The sequence below is a fragment of the Hyperolius riggenbachi genome, chromosome 3 (genome assembly GCF_040937935.1).
Source record: "Hyperolius riggenbachi isolate aHypRig1 chromosome 3, aHypRig1.pri, whole genome shotgun sequence".
Lineage (NCBI taxonomy): Eukaryota > Metazoa > Chordata > Amphibia > Anura > Hyperoliidae > Hyperolius > Hyperolius riggenbachi.
In genome coordinates, this window is record NC_090648.1 from 467,666,062 (window position 1) to 467,686,401 (window position 20,340).

Genomic DNA, 20,340 nt, shown 5'->3' on the forward strand with positions numbered 1-20,340 from the left:
ACTACAGTATTAGCTCTTTATTCGTCCTGTGCTCATAATCACTTCTATAGATACTTTGAATAGTGGTAATCATTAACAAACTGCTCCCCATCCCCTTCTTGCACCTCTGACACTGTAGTTGCCAATGGCAGGTTTTGGTGCGCCGTATTAATTGTTATGTATAGAGTGCTTGGGGAGGGCCCATTGTAAAACTTGCATCGGGGCCCACAGCTCCTTAGCTACGCCACTGGTTTAGGCTCCGCCAAAGGTGCTAATGCAAATATTGGCTATTGGGTGCCGAAAGCAGAAATTTGGGCACCCGAAAAATATGGTTTTAAGTTTATAGTTAACAGTGTTGATACATGCGGTTTTATGGTTAGGTATCAGGAAACAGGGTTTTGGGGTAGGTGTCAAGAAGGGCAGTTTTAGGCTTAGGCGTCAGGAAGGGCGATTTTAAGGTTAGGTGTCAGGAAGGGCGGTTTTACGGTTAGGCATCAGGAAGCCCCCACCCCCCTTTTAGGGTCAGGGTTCAGGAAGGGGGTTTTAAGGGCAGGCATCGGGGGGGGGGGGGGGGAATCTGTGTGAGAGTAGAGACAGGTTTAGTCGTAGTAAAATATCCTTGAAATTATTCAATGTTATACTATCCTCATCTGGCGCCCAATTCACAACGGTATTTATTATTTAGGCTTGTATCGGCTTCCCCCAGTGCCCATTTTTCCTCATGCCCCCATTTCATGCATGCCGAGAGATGCCCCCCTCTAAAGCACTATTTTGATGCCCACAGCCCACCCCACACACTATAAGAAGTGCGACCAGCATTCCCACTCCTTTTCCCCCCATCATAACAAACAAGGCCACCAGCATCCCCCCATGATAAGTGTAGCCAGCCACTACCACCACCAGGTGCTGTTACTATTCTTCTCCGCCATCACCAATGATCAGAATCAACTGTATTCGCGAAGTGCAACCGGTGCCGGACCCGGAATTATTTGTGGACACATGGCAATTGGCATAGTGCAAATAACAACAACATAGTGCAGATTATAACTACATTGCAGCAAAAGCAACATGCATCATATTTGGGGCAACACGGTGGCATAGTGGTTAGCGCTCTCGCCTTGCAGCGCTGGGTCCCCGGTTCGAATCCCAGCCAGGTCAACTTCTGCAAGGGGTTTGTGTGTTGTCCCATGTCTGTGTGTTTCCTCCGGGCACTCCAGTTTCCCACCACGTCCCAAAACAATCAAACATATAGCCCCCTATACCACATCATTGGGCTAAACTTTGACCCTCTACATCACAGTCAGACACATGGCAGCCGATTAGGCTGCGCTCCCTCCTGGACCCCCCCCCTATAAAAACGCAGCTGTGTCTGCCATCTTCTCACTCTGCTGCTAGTGAGAGAAGGGAGAGGTTGCTGGATAGGGAAAGCATTGGTTCGGTCTTGTTAGCTTGCGCCTTGCTAATATTTGTTGCTGAAAAGAACCACCAAAAAAAAGCTCTTTTGAGAGCTAATGTTCATGTGAGAGGTGTGTGTGTGTGTGTGTGTGTGTGTGTGTGTGTGTGTGTGTGTGTGTGTGTGTGTGTGTGTGTGTACGTGCGTGTGTACGTGCGTGTGTACGTGCGTGTGTACGTGCGTGTGTACGTGCGTGTGTACGTGCGTGTGTACGTGCGTGTGTACGTGCGTGTGTACGTGCGTGTGTACGTGCGTGTGTACGTGCGTGTGTGTGTACGCGTGTGCGTGTCTGACACTGCATATACAGCCCTGTCGGTCGCTGCTGGCCCTTGCTAATTGCTATACTGTGCCAGGCCCAGCACATTCAGTGCATACCTTTCACTGCATCTGTGTGATTGCACATTGTATTATACCACCAGTCACTGCATCTGTGTGACTGCACACTGTTTTGAATACCAGTCAGTGCATAACGTGTCACTGCATCTGTGTGACAAGCACATTGTATTATACCACCAGTCACTGCATACCTTTCACTGCATCTGTGTGACTGCACATTGTATTATACCACCAGTCACTGCATCTGTGACTGCACACTGTTTTTAATACCAGTCACTGCCTACCTTTCACTGCATCTGTGTGACTGCACACTGTTTTATATACCAGTCACTGCATACCTTTTCACTGCATCTGTGTGACTGCACATTGTATTATACCAGTCAGTGCATACCTTTCACTTGAATGGATGGCAGACTTGCCCTCCATAACGGATTCTTGTTATGGGATTTCAAGTGTATTCGTCTCATTATACAGCAGTCAGTGCATACCTTTCACTGCATCTGTGTGACTGCACATTGTATTATACCACCAGTCAGTACCTTTCACTGCATCTGTGTGACTGCACATTGTATTATACCAGCAGTCAGTACCTGTCAGTGCATCTGTGTAACTGCACATTGTATTATACCAGCAGTCAGTGTATACCTTTCACTGTATCTGTGACTGCACATTGTATTAGTCAAGTCAGTGTATACCTTTCACTTCATCCCCCCAATATGGACAAAACAACAGGCAGAGGCAGGCCACCCGGCAGGTCTGTTCGAGGTCGTGCTGACGTGATTTCGTTGCGGCCCTTGATCAAAGTACAGTGTTCAGAAGGCACATGCCATCAACTCCCAAGATTGTCAGGACGTAGTTGACTATTTAACACAGAATACCTCATCTTCCTCAGCTTCCGCATGGAACCGTGACATATCTTCCTCCTCCTGCTCTGATTCTGGCACCCCACCTAACATTCAGCTGGCAGCCACCACTGCTACTACTAGCACCACATCCGCTCCATTTGACAGTTCGCAGGAGTTATTTGGTGGGGAATTAACTGATTCACAGCCATTATTGTTACAAGATGAAGGCGATAAGCATGTTACACCACCTCATATGTCTGAGATAGGCATCAGTATGGACGTAAGGTGTAAGGATGATGAAATACCTGTTGTTGGTGCAGTTTTGGAGGTGTCTGATACAAGCGAAGATGTGGAGGATGATGATGATGATACTGCCATGGATGTCACGTGGGTTCCCAATAGACAAGATGAACAGGGAGACAGTTCAGAGGGGGGTGTCAGAGAGAAGTAGGAGGAGACGAGTTGCTGAAAGAAGCAGGAGGAGCTTGTCGTCAGAAACAGCTGGTGGCAGTGTCCGGTGGCATGTATCGCCACCTTTGGACAGCCAGCCAACATGCCCTTCAAGGTCAGCTGCGGCCACCACCACAGTGCCATCATTGCCGGGCTCAGCGGTGTGGACATTTTTATGTGTGTCTGCCTCAGATGACAGCGATGCCATCTGTACTCTCTGCCACCAAAAATGGAGTCGTGGAAAGACCAAGACCCGCGTAGGGACAACTGCCTTACAAAGGCACATGACGAAAAAGCACAAACAGCAATAGGATGACCACCTGAGGAAAAGCAGCACACAAACGCAAAGCCACCCTCCACCTCCTCCTCTTCCTTCAGGTGCAGCATCTTCAGCCGCTTTAGCTCTTGCACCTTCACAGCCACCCTCCTCCACTCCGCCTCTCACCTTGAGCGGTTCCTGCTCCTCTGCCCACAGCAGCCAGGTGTCCGTTAAGGAAATCTTTGAGCAAAAGAAGCTGGAGGAGGGTAAGCCATATATCGGCTTTATCCTGCACCCAAATCTCTTGGCAGCAAATTCATAGGTATACCAGAACAAGGGGCATAAATAGAGTAGAGCAGCCCCTGCAACCATAGGGGTGAGCAGAGCAGTAAGGGGGCCCAACTCCTTCACTCCTTCTGATAAAAGAGGTCCATCCTTCGGATCAGGTGTTTTTGTAGCTTCACTTGTTATGGGTGTGATGTTTATAACAGCCACACTTGTTTTATGACTCTTGCAAGATGGGCCCCGAGGCTGTGAGGGTCACTATGGGTAGGCAAGGGAAGGGTGTGGTGAACATTAAGGGGGCACCATCAAAGTTTTGCTGGGGGAGGGGGGGGATGATTTGCAATTACGCCGCTGACCGAACATTTATATTGTGCTTTTCTCCTGGCAGACTCAAAGCGCTAGAGCTGCAGCCGCTAGGGCCCACTCAGTAGGCAGCAGCAGTGTTAGGAAGTCTTGCCCAAGGTCTCCTTACTGAATAGGTGCTGGCTTACTGAACAGGAAAAGACAAATTATGTACAGGAAGTTGGTAACAGTGAGCCACTTTTCTCATAAAATCACTGTCACAGTTTGTCCTTTTGGTAACCTGAGATAGGAGAGGGAGGGCCCCCTGACACAGGTTGCCTTGTAGAGAATCCTGCTTTGGTGAAAAATGTGAGTTTTTCTGAAATCTTTGCAATGTTGTGATATAAATATTGGAACAGTGATTCCATTGTGTATGAGAAGCTGTAATGTGCCATTTATCAGATCTGGGTTACGGTTTCAGGAAGAGCTTACTAATAGAAGTAAACAGAGCCCTTTTGGCCTGAGCTATTTTATCTTCTCTGTTCTTCAGTTTTGATAAACTGGTGAATAGTAAACTAGAATACATCACTTATCAGTGTTCTCCAATCTCTCCGGAGTGTCAATTTTCCTCTGTACAATGTCATGCCTGCAGGTCAATAATTCATTTGCGATCATCCTTAGATTGGTAGTTTATTACTTGCAAACACAACACTCCGTAGAAAAACACAAACTTTATCCTGGGAACCACAGAGTAAATCTCCTTTACCAGCGTTTTCCTGCTACTGTGAAAGTCTAGACGTTGCATGAGATGTTTCTTCAGTCTCTAAACTGTCATACAACGTTATAGCATTTTAGAAAGCCAGCCCTCTTTTTTTTTTTCTCTTTTTCCCTCTATTGCTTGGAGTCATGAGTGGAGCATTTACAAGATTATATTGTAAGTTCCAGTTTGTGAGTTTCTGGTACCTCTATTAGCTGTATACTGTATTCAGGGCCGGCGCTTACATAGAGGCATAGGAGGCAAGTGCCCCAGAGCCTGTAGGGGCCCCCCAAGGTGCATCTTCCCCTCTCCTCCAGCTATGGTGACCCCATGAATGCCTGCAAGGAACGAGGAAGAGAGGAGCTGTGGGGAGAAATCCGGAGCATAGAGCATGGTGCTGCCTCCTGTATCCTGCCTGGATTAGGCAAGAGTCCGCTGTGTGAAGCATAGAGTGTGGTGCTGCCTCTGATCATCTCTGGTTGTGTGCCCTGTGGCGCCTCTTAGTCTAATAGAAATTAGTGTGTGACGGCTGGGGTGGGAGGGATGGAGGGGCGCACTTTGGTGTCTCAGCCTTGGGTGCTGGATGACCTTGTCCCGGCTCTGCCGCTGTGTGTAGCATAGAGTGTGGTGCTGCCTCCTCCTGTGTCCTGCCTGGATTAGGTAAGACTCCGTTGTATGAAGCATAGAGTGTAGTGCTGCCTCCTGTGTCCTGCCTGGATTAGGTAAGACTCCGCAGTGTGTAGCACAGAGTGTGGTGAGGCCTCCTGTGTCCTGCCTGGATTAGGTAAGACTCCGCTGTGTGAAGCATAGAGTGTAGTGCTGCCTCCTGTGTCCTGCCTGGATTAGGTGAGACTCTGCTGTGTGAAGCATAGAGTGTAGTGCTGCCTCCTGTGTCCTACCTGGATTAGGTAAGACTCCGCTGTGTGTAGCATAGAGTGTGGTGCTGCCTCCTGTGTCCTACCTGGATTAGGTAAGACTCCGCTGTGTGAAGCATAGAGTGTGGTGATGCCTCCTCCTGTGTCCTGCCTGGATTAGGTAAGACTTCGGTGTGTGTGTGTGTATCAGAGGGTGGTGCTGCCTCCTGCTGCTGCCTGGATTAGGTAAGACTCCGCTGTGTGTAGCATAGAGGGTGGCGCTGCCTCCTGTGTCCTGCCTGGATTAGGTAAGACTCTGTTGTGTGAAGCATAGAGTGTGGTGATGCCTCCTCCTGTGTCCTGCCTGGATTAGGTAAGACTTCGGTGTGTGTGTGTGTATCAGAGGGTGGTGCTGCCTCCTGCTGCTGCCTGGATTAGGTAAGACTCCGCTGTGTGTAGCATAGAGGGTGGCGCTGCCTCCTGTGTCCTGCCTGGATTAGGTAAGACTCTGTTGTGTGAAGCATAGAGTGGTGAGGCCTCCTGTGTCCTGCCTGCATTATGTAAGACTCCGATGTGTGTAGCATAGAGGGTGGTGCTCCCTCCTATTTCCTGCCTGGATTAGGTAAGACTCCGCTGTGTGTAGCACAGAGTGTGGTGAGGCCTCCTGTGTCCTGCCTGGATTAGGTAAGACTGCTGTGTGAATCAGAGTGTAGTGCTGCCTCCTGTGTCCTGCCTGGATTAGGTAAGACTCTGCTGTGTGAAGCATAGAGTGTAGTGCTGCCTCCTGTGTCCTGCCTGGATTAGGTAAGACTCCCCTGTGTGAAGCACAGAGTGTGGTGCTGCCTCCTCCTGTGTCCTGCCTGGATTAGGTAAGACTCCAGTGTATGTGTAGCATAGAGTGTGGTGCTGTCTCCTGTGTCCTGCCTGGATTAGGTAAGACTCTGCTGTGTGAAGTATAGAGTGTAGTGCTGCCTCCTGTGTCCTGCCTGGGTTAGGTAAGACTCCGCTGTGTGAAGCATAGAGTGTGGTGCTGCCTCATGTGTCCTGCCTAGATTAGGTAAGACTCCAGTGTATGTGTAGCATAGAGTGTGGTGCTGCCTCCTATGTCCTGCCTGGATTAGGCAAGACTCCGCTGTGTGTAGCATAGTGTGGTGCTGCCTCCTGTGTCCTGCCTGGATTAGGTAAGACTCTGCTGTGTGAAGCATAGAGTGTGGTGCTGCCTCCTGTGTCCTGCCTGGATTAGGTTACACCCCAATGTTTGTACACTTTGGATTTGTAAGGGGAAGGGGAATAATGGGGTCCTCAACAATGCTTTTGGGGACATATGATGAACACCAAATGATCTTGTGTGGCTAGGAGTGTGGTGGGATGGGTCCTGGGAGTTGGCTCGGAGGCTGCAGAAAGGGGGGCATTGCTAGCCCCCCCCCCCCCAAGTTACTTTTGCCCCGGGGCCCCATTGTAGCTAAAACTGGCCTTTACTGTGTGCCCCCACCTCTTAGAGACTTTAAACTCAATAGGACAAGGCACCTTTTCCCTCTGTCAGGAATCATGACATGCCTTGTAACTCTTGCTGGTGGTCAGAGGCGTATCTACAGGGGTGCAGGCATGGTTAATGCCATTTGTTCCACAGCACCATGGGCATCATTGCCTGCCCCCAAGGAGGTGCATAGTTTGACTCTCACCCTACTGCCTATAGCAACCATTGTCATGCTGCGGTCACTGCTCTCTTCAGTCAGCCCTGCTTGCGGCACAGCTGTAGTCTGCCTTTAATACTCAGCATCCAATCATCTTGTGCCCACTGAGATCCGCTGTCTCTGCCTCTGTACTGCCCACATACTTTTCAGCGTTTGACTGGCTGCTTCAGGAGGCGGTATGGCATAGATTTTCTTATAATGAGAGAGTTGAAAGGAAAGTCAGAACCCAGGACTAAGTAATGCTAGGTACACACCATACAATTTCTGCTAGATTTTCTGTTAGATTTACTTCCCAGATAGATTTTTTCCAACATGTTGGAAAAAAAAAAATTATCTGGCAGGTAAATCTATCAGAAAATCGTATGGGGCGTACCTTGCATAAGGATTGATAAGGGTGGTATGGATTGGTAAGGGTGGTAAGGGCACCCTCTCAGAGGCTGTGAGCACTGAGCAGATAGATGCCAACTTTGCACCGATTCCTGGGACTTAGGCCTCTTGCACACTGCATGCATTTCAGATTCCGATTCCGCTTATCTGTTTTTACATCCGATTCCGATTCAGATTTTTAATCTTAACTGCATGCTGCGTTTTTTGATCCGTTTTTCTGTTGAATGTATTCAAGGAAAATCGGAAACGGAATCGGAAACGGAATCGGAATCGGAAAACGGATTTGCAGTGTGCAGGGAGCCTTAAATAGGGTCTTCCCCATTCAGTTGCCAAGCCTCTGAGGAAGCAGCAGTAGCTTAGGCTTCTCTCCCCGCTTACTGACACTTATCACCTTCTGCCTCTGTAAGCACTAGTGCACATCCATACACAGCATTTTTACCTACTGGACTTTTCCATTAACTTGTTATCTCAGCTGCCTTTATCTAAATATTGTTTGCTGATCTGTTTGGCATCAGATTGTAATTGATTAATTGCTACCTATTCCATTGACGAATTGTTTCATTTGATTTTTTTTCCAATTGATATCAGATTGTTGACCATGTTGTCTGGGCCCCATTTTGTCCTCATCTGTCTCTGGCAGCCACAAACATACTATTTTATTTTTATTTTTTTGTATTTATATAGCTCCAACATGATCTTTCATAGCGGTGTACATAGTACAAAACAAAGCAAACAGTGGGGAACAGATACATGAGAGGTTCAAAACAGTGCAATCAGGACAAACTGCAATACAAATACAGAAAGGGCCGGATTTAGGCTAAGGCCACCTAGGTCATAGCCTAGGGCACTATAGGAGTAAGGGCACCAAAGCAGCAGGCTAAACTGGTGCAGCATTTGCAGGCTTGCAAATGCTGCAATGCAGGAAGATCAGGCTAGTGCCTGACTGCGGTACTCTGCTGCTAGCTGCCTGTGCAGCATCCACCTTGCTCTCTGTGCACATTTGCATTGTGGCCTATGGACTTGGGCAGCATTGGAGACGGAAAGGAAGAGGAAGCTTCTGCACTGGAGAGGAGCGGAGAAATGAGTGACACAGATGGCAGCTGCAGTGTGAAGTTAAGCTAGTTACCTATACTGAAAAGGGGTGGGAAATGGAGGGATTAAGAGAGGCATCTGGCTACCTATACTAAAGGGAAAGGGGGGAGGAGTCATCTGGCTACCTATACTGGAGGGAATGGGGAGAGGAGTCATCTCGCTATTTTGAAGGGGGGGAGGCTGCTGACAGTGGCCTTGGATGGTAAAGAGTACAAATCCAGCCCTGAATACAGACATTGTTGATGAGTGGTTTCAGACATGACCAGTACATGTTCATATGATAAATTACAGCAGAATAAGAAACACTAGCAGGAGTTCCCTGCCCTTGCAAGCTTACAATCTAGAGGAAGTGTCCAATATAGGGAACAGATATGCCGCCGTATTAATCTGGACTGCAGTAGAATCTTGTTATAGTAAACTCTGATATAGTAAACCTTTGGATATAGAAAGAAATGCTTCTGTACAAATATACAAAGTATGACCAATTGTGATATAGTAAACTTCTAATATAGTAAACTACTTTTCTTGATCCCTCGGAGTTTACTATAAAGGTATTCTACTGTAACATAAGAGTTAATCAGGTAAACACCAGTGCACACCCACCCTTGGTCCAATCCTGGAGAAGTCCCCATCACCACCCCACCCCCATCAACGGTGGGCTTGCTTTCTTACCTCTCGAATCCTTGACTGCCAAACATTGACAAACTCAGGAGACGTGGCATTCACCAGACTGGCATTCTGGGTCCATTCTGGGCATCTCCACTTGGGGAGGGACAACATGGCGAGGGTGGGTGTCAGAAAGGTAAACGTTCCCCCCTGCAGGATGGGAAGCCTGTACAGGAACCGACAGATACAGAAATTCATGTAGCTACCTGATCATTTTTTTTCCAAACAACTTTTAAAAATAAACATTGTAAAGCAATATATGGTAGATCTGTGTGCCAAATCCGCCTAAAGGTGCCTGTCACGCCCCCTAGTGACCAGACCGCTCAATGCCTTCCAATTTATTTCAACACACAAACTATCCAACCTTGTGGATATAATCCATGCACTGAAACTGCTGGAATTGGGCAACAGACAGACTAGGAGAGAGGGTGTGAGCGACAAACACCTTACTACACAATATTTCAGGTAGCTGCCACCACCTCTGTATCAGGACAGAGGAACCCGCTCTGACTATTCTAAACCTGCGAATAAAAATGGTTAACACTCTGAAGTCTACTCAAACAATACGTTTGCAGTCAGAATAGCAAACCTTCAGAAAGGCTAGGATTCTTTCTGAGCTGCTTAAAGTAAGTATGCAGCTGAGAAAATGACTAAGTTGTTTATTGAAAATGCAATATCAATTAATATATACAGACAGTAACAATTATAAAGATGGTAGCCCAGATAAAATAAAAGGGTAGGGAGATTTCCTTGTTTGGAAGTCCAAGAAAGTACTTGGTTTCAGAATAAAAGTCCGTCAAAATGGCAGCTAGTCGGAGGTTCTTGTGCTAGCTGCTTGAATTTCTTGTAGGATAGTTAAATGGAGAACTTTTTACTGAAAATGCTGCGTTTCTTTTATACATAACTGCTCCTAGGGCGGATCTCAGAGCCAGCCAGTGGGCTGGGGTTTGTGCATTGTTACATATTTTGGACTTAAAGAGAACCCGAGGTGTGTTTAAAGAATGTTATCTGCATACAGAGGCTGGATCTGCCTATACAGCCCAGCCTCTGTTGCTATCCCAAACCCCACTAAGGTCCCCCTGCACTCTGCAATCCCTCATAAATCACAGCCGTGCTGTGAGGCTGTGTTTACATCTGTAGTGTCAGTCTCAGCTGCTCCCCCGCCTCCTGCATAGCTCCGGTCCCTGCCCCCGTCCCTTCCCTCCAATCAGCATGGAGGGAAGGGATGCAGGCGGGGACTGGAGTTCTGCAGGAGGCGGGGAGAGCAGCAGACTGACACTATAGAGATAAACACAGCCAGCTCTGACAAGCTGTTTGTCAGCAGCGTGGCTGTGATTTATGAGGTATTGCAGAGTGCAGGGGGACCTTAGGGGGGGTTTGGGATAGCAACAGAGGCTGGACTGTATAGGCAGATCCAGCCTCTGTATGCAGATAATATTCTTCAAACCCACCTCGGGTTCTCTTTAAGATTTGTAGCCGTTTAAAGAGAACCCGAGGCGGGGTTCTAACAACAAAATCCCCATACAGAGGCTGGGTCTGCCTATAGAGCCCAGCCTCTGTTGCTAATCAGATCCCCCCTAAATCCCCCCTGCGCTCAGCGAGACCAGACCGGAGGCGGGGGAGCGGCGGGACTGGCATTATGGAGGTAAATACAGCCCGCTGCGACACGCTCTGTGTCTGCAGCGCGGCTCTGAATTATCGGGTCTCGCAGAGCACGTGGGTGGGTGGGGGAGGGGGCATTAGGGGGAATCTAAATAACAGAGGCTGGGCTCTATAGGCAGACCTGGCCTCTGTATGGGGATTTTGTTGTTAGAACCCCGCCTCAGGTTCTCTTTAAGAGAGGAGAGTGGGATTGTGTGAGTGTGAGGAATTGTATTTAACATGTGTAATGTAAAATTAGCATGTTAGGCTAAAATTTGCTTTGAAATTAGCATTGTGGAACTGAAACGGCGCATAGAAAGAGGCCTAAGCGCACATTTGGTTGCATGTACTGGGTTGCTAGGCGACCATTTAAGCAAAGCGGGGAACCTTCCAGAAGCGCCGTGCAAGCAGAGTAGGGGAAACAGCGCAGGCGCAATGGGCAGAGAGTGCGAGACACAGACTGAGGGAACCAGGTTCTCCTCACAGCGTTTCAGTCAGGCGGCGGTGAGTGAGGGAGAAAGAGGCCCTTTATGGGAGATGAAGATTTCATTTTTCAGTCTGACCTGGCACCTGCTCACAGTGCCAAAACCACTGGTAAATGGTTTACTGACCATGGTATTACTGTGCTCAATTGGCCTGCCAACTCTCCTGACCTGAACCCCATAGAGAATCTGTGGGATATTGTGAAGAGAAAGTTGAGACGCAAGACCCAACACTCTGGATGAGCTTAAGGGCGCTATCGAAGCATCCTGGGCCTCCATAACACCTGAGCAGTGCCACAGGCTGATTGCCTCCATGCCACGCCGCATTGAAGCAGTCATTTCTGCAAAAGGATTCCCGACCAAGTATTGAGTGCATAACTGAACATAATTATTTGAAGGTTGACTTTTTTTGTTTTAAAAACACTTTTCTTTTATTGGTCGGATGAAATATGCTAATTTTTTGAGATAGGAATTTTGGGTTTTCATAAGCTGTATGCCAAAATCATCAATAGTAAAACAAACAATAAAAGGCTTGAACTACTTCAGTTGTGTGTAATGAATCTAAAATATATGAAAGTCTAATGTTTATCAGTACATTACAGAAAATAATGAACTTTATCACCATATGCTAATTTTTTTAGAAGATCCTGTATATCCTTCAAGAAACAGTAACTTGGTGATGAAAAGCGGTTCATTTCTGCAATGGATTATTGTATTGCCTAAAGAAATAGAGACTGTGGCCCATATGCAATTTACTTTTTCTCCTGAGTTTGCTCTTATTTGATATTTTCACAGCTTGTCATAAAAATGCATTGAAAGCCACCAACAAGCAAAAAAATACTCAAAATAAATGTAGTTGTACTTTTTCACACGGTTTTCATGAGCTGTATGCCAAAATCATCAATATTAAAGCAATAAAAGGCTTGAACTACTTTAGTTGTGTAATGAATATAATATATATGAAAGTAATGTTTATCAGTACATTACAGAAAATGATGAACTTTATCAAAATATGGTAATTTTTTGATAAGGACCTGTATTTGTGTTGAAGTTGGTACTGGTTGAGAGGTTACCAGTTGACCATTGTTAAGGTCACAAATAAATTCTTGATATTCACATTTAAGTCAGTGTCTGGTGGATTCCGCTCAGCCGAGGCTGAACACAAGGATAAAAATAGTTACAGATTCCCATCCAAAATAAAATATTTCCTTATCTCAGACCATGTTCATCACACACAAATAATACTAGCAAATTCACAATCCCCAAAGAATATAGATCACATTGATAGCAGACATGAATACCGTAGGATATTCTGTTACTGAGAAGTGGTATAACGGATAATACCGTAGCCCCGTACAACATGGATGAAAATGACCGTCATGTTAGTAGCAATCAGACGACACAATTTTCATACCCATCATAAGTACGGTAAGTCTTAAAAAGGCAAAAATCATACAATGTAGTTATTCCACATAATGCCGAGGTGCCTTTCTATCTGCTGTCCTGCTGTACACAGGCTTTCTCTGCCAGCAGCAGTACCAAATGGTCTCTTTCAGGTTGCAGTTCACACTTCCTTGTGAGATGCCTGCTGAAGGGAGATTCCTTTGTTCCCGGTAATTAAAGAAAAACATTGTCAGCAAAACATTGTCAGCTCAGGATAACAGCTGCAGCGACATGAACGGGTAAACCACAGAGTTTTTGCTCTGTGCTGACCCTAGATGGGCAATTTGGATTGTAATCGTAAAACACAATCAAAGATTGATTGCGTTTGTTCACTGTTCATTCGTAACAGTACCTACTAATGATACAATCTTTTTTTTTGTCCAATCTTACAATTTCTGTGTAATATGAGGGACTACCTAAAATATCCATTCAAAGCACATTAACTCAGTTTACCTTTCCACTACATAGAATTGCTAAGTGTTATAATTTAAGTAGGCCTCAGTTATTTGGCCTGAGTCTTATGTAAAAGGCTTGTCCACAGAGTATGCCTTTAAAATAAATAGAGTTTCTTGTGATTCAGGCAGAAGCATCTCAGTGTCTGCGTGTAACAGATGATACACGCAGATACCGAGAACATGTTCCTGAAAGAAGGCCACAGGCCTACACTGACCTCCACATGTACACCACAAGATCAACATAGGCCATGTTTACCAAAATACAAAATTCCAGTAAGTAAGGGAAAAGTGACATTAAATATTAATCGAGTAGGTGGGTATTATGACACCACGAGGGGGCTCAGCCAATAGTCTGGTCTGTGGGAGGGCGAAGATGAGGTCACATTTAACTCTTTCCTAGTCGGTATTAAAGACACGGGACGAGAGGACAGAGGGCTCTCTGATTCCTGCTCTGCTTCCTACTTCATGCTACCTAGATGCTGACTAGGACCTCTAAGTATTTTCATTCTATATGTAATCTGATATAATGTATGCTGTACATAGGTAGTCTAGATGTAACTTAGAATAGATCTAAGAAGACCTGATTACAGTCACTAGGAAGGTAATCAAGAGCTATAACGCCAAGAACTTAAACATGAAGATTGGCTAGGCTAGGATATGATTAACTGTATCTATCTGAATTTCTGTTTCCTGAATAAATAACGTGGATATTGAAGAAGCCTGAGAAAGTCTATCTCCTGCTTGCTGTGATGAGTCGTGTGTGCAACTCTTGCTGATGAGTTTGCTGGTGCCGGAAAAAAAGGTGATTAGAACAGTTTATAACAGTGGTGCCGAAACCCGGGTTCCCCGGGTCCCCCGCAGCAGAGATATGCCAGCTATGTTGCAGTCTACTAGTGGATGGGAGAGAGAGGCTGGTATAGAAGGAGAGAGGAAAGCGAATGAGAGACAGTTGTAAGCTGTGAGTTTTAGAAGTGTGTAGGGTTTAAAGCATGTGTTAACTGTTGGCAGTATGTGGTTTTTTTTTTGGGGGGGGGGGGGGGTTTTCGGTGAGCTGGGTAGACAGGAATGCACAGCCCATGTCTCTAGGTCGCTTTGAAGATATGAAAAAGTTTATAGCCACAGCTGAGATGGTGGGTGAAGTGCTACTGTACTCTGGCGTTTTTCTCGGTCAGCATGTTTTTTCCTGTCTGTAGGGGTGTTTGTGAGATGTTCTGCAGGCTGGAGAAAGTCCTACGTTGCTGGGTATTCTTATGTCTGATAACATTTAGGAGTACAGCTGGGACGGAGGTTTTGTCTCAGTTTTTTGCAGGTATCCAAGAGTTGTTTGTAGCGGAATGCTGCTTCTCTGCAATATGTTACTAGGCATAAAATGTTTGTTCTGTTTGATCTTGTTTTTTTTTTCCTAATGTGTATAGGATTGAGAGGTTGCTATGGGAGCAGCCATCTTAGCTGTCAGTCCAGGACTCAAAATGGCGGCATTGGGGAGGGCCCGCCCCCAAGAGTCATGGCCCCCACACGTCATGGCAGGGGGGAGGAGGGGCTGGGGGATCCACGTCCTGTCAGGCTGTGCTCGCGGCTCCGGGCAGAGCAGCTGAAAGGAAGGGAGGGTAGAGATAATGAGACATTCTACTGAGTATCTCTGATCCCGGAATATTTCCCCAGAGCCTGGGTCCAGGGAAAGGAATGCCAGAATACGTGCACCAAGCAGTTGCTGCGAGACTAGCATGGTCACGGATAGGAAGTGTTTCCCAGCTAGGGGCATGGAGACACATACAAGTCAGATATTTCCCAGGGTGGGATTTGCAAGCGCAGTGCAGATCAGGAAAGTATCTGTAGTGAGTGGCTTATGGGATTATTCCTTTAAGTGAGGCATCTTAACGGGTGGTGCAGCATGAGTTCCCAATAGAGTAAAAAGGGGGACAGTGCATCAGGGGATGCCGGAGTTGGAAAAAAAGGGGGTTGACCAATCCAGGTATCCGTCGCCGCGGCTGCAGAGCGGTAACTTTTTTCCAGTTTTTGTCGTGGACAGGGCCAGAGCTTGACTAAGAGGTCAATGCTGGGTTGGGTATGTTTGTGCGTTTTTCTCGTCCACTGATTGGTCAAATATGTTTTTCCAGCTCCTACCAAGTGTAGCACAAAGATCAAGAACTGGCAGCAGTTAATGGGGCAATTATGAAGATGAAAGAATTGCCATTTACAGAGTGACAGTGTATCAGTACAGGTTTGCCATACGACTACCTACCAAGTGGGCATTCAGGGATCTGCATACAGGCATTTGACGCTGGAATGCTTAGCCCTGCACCAGGTGCAGTTTCAGTGCAAAGTGTTCCTTCCTACAGGGAGGCAGCCATTTTTTTTTGTAGTATGGGGGTAGTAGCACGGCAAACATTGGTCAGAGGGTACAACATACAGAACTTCTAGCTGAGCTGGTATCGCAATGAGGTTCTAGATAAGTAAATGTGAAAATGAGTAAGAGCATTGCAGGCTCACCTGCAAAGCAGCAACAGGTGTGTGGCATCCGTAATCTGTGCATGCGACGGCCGCACATGTACAGAAGGGGAGGTGTGGTGAGAGCTTGCAATGAGGTGAGAGCTTCCAAAGGTGAAGTCCGCGGGAGCATATTTTACACAGGTAAGTACTTAGGATAGTACTTAAGTAGGGGAGAGAAGTTTAACTCCAATCTACCAAAAAGAGTAAACGGAGTTCATGAGAACCATAAAGCAACGAGATCAATTACAGTATATATTGATCAATTGAAAGTGTACAGAGTACAAGCCACAGGGCGAATCCCAAATCATTAATAAGAATTGATTTGTTTGTATTTCGATTTCAGGAGTTTGGCAATATGGACTCGAGACAGCTGCAGTGCTGGCAGCAAAGGAGATGTCAGTCGGATAAGCGAAAGGTTCCAGATGCCAATCTGAGGTTGTAGAACAGCGAGATTCCTGAAATTGGAAAGAGACTAAAAAACGAGGTTCCTGAGATCGGAAAACGACTAAAAAAACTGACTGAGCAAAACATAGTGCAAATCGCTAATGTTTTTCTTTCCCAAGGAGGTGCTTTTATAATGAAGAGTACCGTGCTGATGGTGATCCTAGGTTGCCATTTCGTCCTAGGAGAATGAAGAGAGGACATTCTCATGAATAATAAGGGGTTAATGAGAATGCAAGGCCCAAGCATGTTAATGTTTAGTGACAAAGGTACTAATCCTTTCACACCTCCCTCCGCTCGGCACAGATGGACCAAGCAGGGATGGAGGAAAAGAGCACTTGTGCCAGGTGAAAACAAATTTCATGGCACAAGGTGGGCGACAGGTCTGAAGAATCAGGTGTGCGGGCAGTATGAATTGAATGGCAGTGTAAATCTGCTATTGAATGTCACACTCCCAGAATCGATGCACCGATCTAAAGTTTTGTTAAAAAGGTACATTGCAGTACAATGGGTACATGCAAAAGGTGGAGTGTGTGATTCAGGGGTAACTTGTCTTGGTTATCCAGAGTGAGATGGTTCCAGATTGGAGAGGAACGAGCAGGAGGCGTCAATTCTCCTGCCGGAGAGACGCAGGGGACAACATCACACTCTGGGGTTGCCAACAGAGGGTGTCTCTGAACCAACTATACACACGTAAAGGCTGGAAAGCCAAGGGGTGGTGGTTCTCGAAACAAGAAGTAAAAATCGAGATCAAGCCACATTTCCAGGTGACAAAGAGGGTGGGGAGAGCGATCCCGGGGGAGGGAGAGCCAACACAGGGAACCCCATTCTCACTACACGGGTCACAACAGGGGACAACATTACACAGTCCATATGCAGCCATTTATCCTCATGCTAGTTGGATAAGTGAAGAGGTACTCTTAATTGAAAGATTGCAGAGAGTACAGTCTTCCCGACCTCAGGTACATATTGTGCCTCAGGACATAAGGGGGGGGGGGGGGGAGGGAAGAGGTCCAATCAGGACAGTTGGGGACATATTTTGTCAGGGAGAGGCTAAAAGATCATGTACAACGGAGATTGGACAAGGGGAGGTATATTGATTTTTCTGGAGAAGGATCTTTTGCATGGAAGCTTCGAGATGTTTGAGTGAACAGATGGAAACGGTGCAACATTTCTTTAGGCACCGCCACTTTCTTAGTTCCCACCTCAACACATGTCTTACACCAAGTGAAACGAGTAGAGTTGTCCTCATGCGGGCAATTCTCACAGAGGTACCTGTGTTTGCCGGGGCAAGTCAAATTTAGTGAAGAAGCCTGCTGGCTCAATAACACAGAATGCGAGGCTACCATTCAAAAGGTCCACCCTGAAGCCAAACCGATAGTTCCGGTGGCTGAAGGAAAGGTTTGTTTTTTTAGCATCATGTCTAAGGACACATTCAAGGTACATTTTCATAATTGTTCCGATAAGGGGGATCTGTCAAGGGGAACATATTGTGTGGGCAGAGATCCCATATGGATCAAGTCATCCAGGTTTGACGACGTTATTTCTCAAATTGTTAAGAGAACTCTAAAGTTCAAAGTTTCACGGGAAGTTCCCCTCCTGAAAGAGAACACGACATGGGACAAAGGGGAACAGGGTTTGATCAAAGACGACCACACTTTGTTACAACTGTTAGACAGTACACTAAGTTAGAGGTAAGATTTCACCATGATCAAGGTGATCTTAACGAGGTAGAACACAAAAATAAGCAGGAGAGTTCCAGTCTGGCCTGGTGGAAAAGGTTTCCGGTGATGTTCCAGGGACACTCGGACTGGGCCTCTGCAGTACACAAGTTCTTCCTACACCCACTGGTCGTCTGGATGGGGATGACAACATTAGGCATCATTATCCAGGTGAGGTTGTGTGTTAAAATTACGTAAAACAAAATTAACACGGTCAAGAGATTGGTGCCTCGTAAACAATCTCATGAACCAATATTTCCAAATTAAGGGATATACAGGGTTACGGGTATAGGTTTAGTAGTACCGGTGATGGAGCTGATTGCATAAAGGCGCTCTTTTAGAAGGCACCTGGCACTGCTCCGTTGTGTAACAGACAAACGAGTTTCACTTTTCTGTGGTCATGCAAGTTTGTGAGTGATACGCAAGTGACGCAAAAGCTGAGCATGTGGTATAGAGGGACTTAGAAGTAGGGCATCCCCAGAGAGCCTGGTTACAGGAAGACCAAGAGGTCTTGCCCTCTCTCCCAGGGATAACCGCCTAGGGCAGAGGAGTTGTGTGAGCACGAACATCGAAAAGTGAAACATAAAGAAAAGAACCCAGGTACGGTTGGGTTCAGAAGCCGGGATCTGCGGATCAAGCCATTTTAGGGGGGGATTGTTATAATTTAAGTAGGCCTCAGTTATTTGGCCTGAGTCTTATTTAAAAGGCGTGTCCGCAGAGTATGCCTTTAAAATAGAGTTTCTTGTGATTCAGGCAGAAGCATCTCAGTGTCTGCGTGTAGCAGATGATACCCGCAGATACCGAGAACATGTTCCTGAAAGAAGGCCACAGGCCTACACATGTACACCACAAGAACAATCAACATAGGCCATGTTTACCAAAATACCAAATTCCAGTAAGTAAGGCAAAGTGACATTAAATATTAATCGAGTAGGTGGGTATTATGACACCACGAGGGGGCTCAGCCAATAGTCTGGTCTGTGGGAGGGCGAAGATGAGGTCACATTTAACTCTTTCCCTAGTCGGTATTAAAGACACGGGACGAGAGGACAGAGGGCTCTCTGATTCCTGCTCTGCTTCCTACTTCATGCTACCTAGATGCTGACTAGGACCTCTAAGTATTTTCATTCTATATGTAATCTGATATAATGTATGCTGTACATAGGTAGTCTAGATGTAACTTAGAATAGATCTAAGAAGACCTGATTACAGTCACTAGGAAGGTAATCAAGAGCTGTAACGCCAAGAACTTAAACATGAAGATTGGCTTGGCTAGGATATGATGAACTGTATCTATCTGAATTTCTGTTTCCTGAATAAATAACGTGAATATTGAAGAAGCCTGAGAAAGTCTATCTCCTACTTGCTGTGATGAGTCGTGTGTGCAACTCTTGCTGATGAGTTTGCTGGTGCCGGAAAAAAAAGCTGATTAGAAAGGTTTATAACACTAAGATTGGACAAAAAAAAAAAAAAAAAAAAGAAGTAGAAGATTCATCATTAGTGGGCACCATAACACCAAAAATGAACTATAAAAGAATAAGGCCTTGTCCACAATGTAAATCGCCAGTGCTATTGAAAGCACTGAGCGATTTATAGGGTTTTTTTGAAGTGCTTTTACAAGCACTTTCTGAGCGATTTTCACTTCGAAAAGCGCTTTTCTAAGTGATTTTCTAAGCACTGTTGTGGAGCGATGTTTTCTTTCACTTCATGACGTCAGTCAGGAAGTGAACTCTTCGACCCGGAAATTCATTAAAGCGCTTGGGAAATCACAATTTTCAAGCGCTTTGCAACTTCCCTATACTTTCTATTGAATCACAAACGCTCAGAAAATGGTGCAGGAGCTGCGTTTGCGATTCTCACATAAGCTAACATTGCACTATCGCTTTTAAGTCGATTTCTTAAAATCGCCAGCGCAAAAAAAAAGAAAAAAGGAAATGGCTCTTAGTGTGTGTTATAGTTCAAGTATTATATGCAGGCCTCAGTTGCCTGAACTGAGGTTAGGTACAAGGCTTGGTTTGTAGAGTCTACCTTTAATCAGAGTTTCTCACAGAAGAGATGATGCGGTCAGTTACCAGGAACATGTTCTTTGTGGAAGGCCACAGGTCTAAACTGCCCCGACTGTTAGACGACCGAAAGGTAAACAAAGCCGATATTTACAAAGCATTGCATTCTTTGTAACTAGGGTACAAAGCAATGGAATATTAATAAGGGGATTCACATGTCCATGCCCGCCAATTGTAGGCTTGGGGGTATGGCTCAGATGATGTCACATTTAACTCTTTCCTGATCAGTATTAAAACAAATGATAGGCTGCAGAGAGGCAGTCTT

General features: G+C 46.0%; 1 protein-coding gene across 4 annotated transcripts in view; it reads right to left on the bottom strand.

The window, feature by feature from the left end:
- LOC137561702 (solute carrier family 23 member 1-like) overlaps nt 1-20,340 on the bottom strand; it is a 101,640-nt gene that overhangs the window by 37,262 nt on the left and 44,038 nt on the right. For all 4 annotated transcript variants that reach the window (XR_011030088.1, XM_068273046.1, XM_068273045.1 and 1 more), the window contains exon 4: nt 9,346-9,505. Coding sequence is in view for 3 of the 4 variants with exons in the window: in XM_068273046.1 (XP_068129147.1) it covers nt 9,346-9,505 (160 nt within the window). In the remaining variant the exon portion in view is untranslated. The remainder of the gene's footprint in view (nt 1-9,345; nt 9,506-20,340) is intronic.